General features: G+C 41.5%; 1 protein-coding gene across 1 annotated transcript; it reads left to right on the top strand.

Moving 5' to 3' along the window:
• The first annotated feature begins 347 nt into the window (after nucleotides 1-347).
• Nucleotides 348-4111, top strand: LOC145819223 (uncharacterized). The gene is made up of 6 exons (XM_082913186.1): nucleotides 348-543; nucleotides 649-936; nucleotides 1077-1651; nucleotides 1937-2479; nucleotides 2846-3310; nucleotides 3485-4111. The coding sequence occupies exons 1-6, from the start codon at nucleotides 348-350 to the stop codon at nucleotides 4109-4111; spliced, it is 2694 nt and encodes an 897-aa protein (XP_082769312.1).
• Nucleotides 4112-4413: the final 302 nt, after the last annotated feature.

Raw genomic sequence — 4413 nt, 5'->3', positions numbered from 1 at the left:
TCATCTCATACATGTTGGGAAATTGAAAGGTCTTATGCACTTTTGGTGATGTGATGATGTGATGTAAGGATTATACAGGAATCGTGGTGTGAAGGTGCTATAGCGTTTGAGGTACACCCTCTTGGCGGGGTTTTGCCTTGCCAAGATTGGGTCGTTACATTTTTGGTATCAGAGCATTAGGTTATGAATCTGTAGACTAGTTACTTTAGAATTAAAGTTGATAGGGTATTGTAGCTTGTAATTCGATTAGTGATGATGTTTAATAGCGATCCAGTATTCTAAGTTTTAATTGTCTTGTTATACAGGCACGTATGGCAAGGTGAAAAGTTCATAAGACTCGCCCCCTTATGGAAGTACTTGAGTCTGAGCGAGAGCCACATCTTAGTGTTGGAAATGAAGTTCCACCTCGGGTTCAGGAAGAAGAGATTGAACATGAATCGCATAATGAGCTAACTCAAGAGTCAAGTGCCAATCTGGAAGTGGGACATTCAGATAGAGTTGTACCACCAAGGGCTAACGCAGCTCCAGCATTTTTAGACCCTAGTGTGCAGCGCCTTTTAGAGTAAGTGGCTAGCCTAGCGGAGAGGCAAACTCGCATCCTTGAACAACATAATGCAGCACAGTCTAGGCCATTTGTGCAACCTATAGAGAACCGCCTCACCGCAATTGAGAGGTTCAAGAAGTTGGGGGCTCCATCATTTTCTGGATCGCCCAATCCTATGGAGGCAGAGGCCTGGTTAAAGAGGGTAGAGCAGATATTTTCTATGATGGAAGTATCAGACGAGCAGCGAGTTGCACTTGCTAGTTTTATGCTGGTGGAGGAGTCTAAATATTGGTGGGAGGCCACGCAACACCCACTTACGGCAGGTGGCACCGAAGGATTGACCTGGAACCAGCTAAGGTTTTCAATGACAAGTACTTTCCAGCTACCTATCGGTATGAAAAAGAGAGAGAGTTCCTTCGGCTAGAGTAAGGGGATTTGACTGTAGCTCAGTATGAAGCTAAGTTCATTTCTTTATCTCGTTTTGCCCCTTCGTTTGTGGATGATGAGGAGGTCAAATGTCGTCGTTTTACAGATGGGTTGGATTTGGACATCAAATCTCGTATCCGAGTATTGGGAATAACTAACTATTCGACCTTAGTTGATAAAGCCTTAACAGCTGAGAAAGATGTCATAGAAATGAAGTTAGCAGAACAACAGAAGAAGCGCCACCTTAGTTCATCCCATCATGAGAACACATCTAATAGACCATCAAAGAGAGGTGGTCATGGTTATGGTTCAGTCAAGAGCTCTAGTGCATATCAAAAAAATAGAGACCATCCCACCCCAACCCAAAGCATTTCTAATCAGCGTCATGGACAGTCTAGTGGGACATCATCTCAGTTTACTCGAAGTGTTTGCAAGCAATGTGGACGGGCACATACAGGCGTTTGTCATGCTGGTACCGACTTGTGTTTTCGTTGTGGCCAGAAAGGTCATTTGGTGAAAGATTGCACATTTCCTAAAATGACTAATTTGGGAGATACACGAGCTTGCTTCAATTGCGGACAACCCGGACATTTGGCTAGAGATTGCACACGAACCTCTTCATCTGCTAGTACTGGAGTTGGTAGTAATAGAATTTCAGGTGTCAGCCGAGGGGGAGGTCAGGTTAGGACTAGGTTTGGCAAGCAGAATAAAGGAGGTGTTCAATCAGATAGACAAACCTCGCAAGAGAGAGTTTTTGCTTTGACTCAGCGGGATGCTTAGGCTAATCCGGAGGTGGTGACAGGTATTATTTATGTGTTCAGTAGGGAGGCACATGTACTTATTGATCTGGGTTCTACACATTCTTTTGTATCTCTATCATTTTCTTTGCATGCTGATAAACCTATTGAACCTCTAGGCTATTGTTTATCCATTACTACTCCTATTGGGGATTGTGTTATAATTTAGGAGGTATATCGTGGTTGTGTATTACAGTTGGGAGATAGGGAGATGGTAGCGAATTTATTACCTTTAGAGATGCTTGATTTTGATTTGATTTTGGGAATGGATTGGTTGGCTTCTTACCATGCTTCGGTGGATTGTTATAGGAAAGAGGTAGTATTTTCCAATTTTGGGGAACCTGAATTTAGATTTTGTGGAGATCGATATGCGTCCCCATCTTATGTTATTTCTGCTATGACCGCTAGAAAAATGCTCAAGAAGGGGTGCCAAGGATACTTAGCCTATGTGGTTGACTCTGAATTGAGTGGTCCAAGACTGGAGGATATACCAATTATGTGTGACTTCGTAGATGTTTTTCCCGATGAGCTACCTGGATTACCCCCAGATCGAGAAATTGAGTTTGCTATTGACTTAATTCCTGGAACTGCCCCAATTTCTAGTACACCTTACAGTATGGCCCCAACGGAACTTAAGGAGCCTAAGATGCAATTGCAAGAGTTATTGGATAAAGGCTTCATTAGGCTAAGTGTCTCGCCTTGGGGATCACCTGTGTTATTTGTGAAGAAAAAAGATGGCACCATGAGATTGTGCATTGACTATCGGTAGTTGAATAAGGTCACGGTGCGTAATAAATATCCTTTGCCTCGTATAGATGATTTGTTTGATCAACTTCAGGGAGCATGTGTGTTCTCCAAAATCGATCTCAGATCAGGGTATCACCAACTTAAGATTAAGGAAGAAGACATACCAAAAACTACTTTTCGAACTCGCTACGGCCATTATGAATTTCTTGTTATGCCTTTTGGTCTAACTAATGCCCCCGCTGCATTTATGGACCTTATGAATAGAGTGTTTTAACCATACCTTGACCAATTTGTGATTGTATCTATTGATGACATACTTGTTTATTCCAAGAATCAAGAGGATCATCAACAACACTTACGGGTGGTATTGCAGACTTTACGAGAAAGGAAGTTGTATGCGAAGTTTAGCAAATGTGAGTTTTGGTTAGATCGTGTCGTATTTTTGGGGCATGTGATATCGGGTGAAGGTATTTTTGTGGATCCGAAGAAAATAGAGGCTGTGGTGAATTGGGATCGTCCTACTAACGTGACCGAGGTGAGGAGCTTTTTAGGGTTGGCAGGCTACTATCGTAGATTTGTAGAGGGGTTTTCATTGATTGCGGCACCATTAACACATTTGACCCATAAGAATACCAAATTTGAGTGGACGGAGAATTGTGAAAAGAGTTTTCAAGAATTAAAGAAGCGATTAACTTCTGCATCAGTGCTTACTATTCCATTAAGTGGTGAAGGATTTATTGTTTACAGTGATGCCTCTCATCAAGGGCTCGATTGTGTGTTGATGCAACATGGAAAGGTAGTGGCCTATGCATCTAGACAATTGAAGAACCATGAACGCAATTATCCCACCCATGATTTAGAGCTCGCAGCAGTTGTTTTTGCTTTAAAGTTGTGGAGACATTATTTATATGGGGAAAAATATGAGATATATACGAATCATAAGGGTTTGAAATATTTATTCACACAAAAGGATTTAAATTTGAGACAAAGGAGATGGGTTGAACTGATTAAGGACTATGACTGCACCAATAATTATCATCCAGGAAAAGCTAATTTGGTGGCCGATGCTCTTAGCCGAAAATCTACAGGGAGATTAACTCATATTCAAGGCATTCAATTTAGTCTCTTACATGAAATAAAATCTATTGGAGTTGATCTAGCAGTTGGGAAGTCAGGAGCAGTTGGGAAGTCAAGATCCTTGTTAGCTACAATTAAAGTGAGACCTTTGTTGGTGGATCGCATTCGAGAAGCCCAAGGAAAAGACTCAGTTTTGGAGAAGACCCGAGCTCGAGTGAAAGATAGTACTCTATTAGACTTTATTATTAAAGAAGATGGTGTGTTGATGTTTAAAAATCGGTTATGTGTTCCAAATGAGCCCGAGATAAAAAGGGAGATATTAGATGAGGCCCATAATTCACCTTATGCAATGCATCCGGGGAGTACAAAGATGTATCGAAATTTAAGAGAAAGTTATTGGTGGCCAAATATGAAGAGAGAGATAGCAAAATTTGTGTCAAGGTGTTTGGTATGTCAGCAGATTAAAACAGAGCATCAACGCCCAGCCGGTTTACTTCAACCTCTTCCTATACCTGAATGAAAATGGGAGCATATCGCCATGGATTTTGTTTCGGGCCTACCTCGCACACAGAAGGGGCATGACTCTATTTGGGTTATTGTAGATAGGTTGACCAAATCTGCACACTTTTTGGCTACTAAGAAAAACTTTTCACTCGATCAATTAGCAAAAATTTATGTGGATGAAATTGTGAGATTGCATGGTGTGCCGTTATCTATTGTTTCAGACAGAGACTCGCGCTTCACATCCCACTTTTGGCCTAGTCTTCAAAATGCCTTGGGTACTAAATTGAGATTCAGTACAGCTTTTCACCCCCAAACCGA

This window comes from Camellia sinensis, chromosome 2 (assembly GCF_055761805.1).
Source record: "Camellia sinensis isolate YWXY chromosome 2, ASM5576180v1, whole genome shotgun sequence".
In the NCBI taxonomy this organism is placed as follows: domain Eukaryota; kingdom Viridiplantae; phylum Streptophyta; class Magnoliopsida; order Ericales; family Theaceae; genus Camellia; species Camellia sinensis.
The sequence above is the reverse complement of the archived record's forward strand: the minus strand, read 5'-3'. Positions and strand labels throughout refer to the sequence as shown.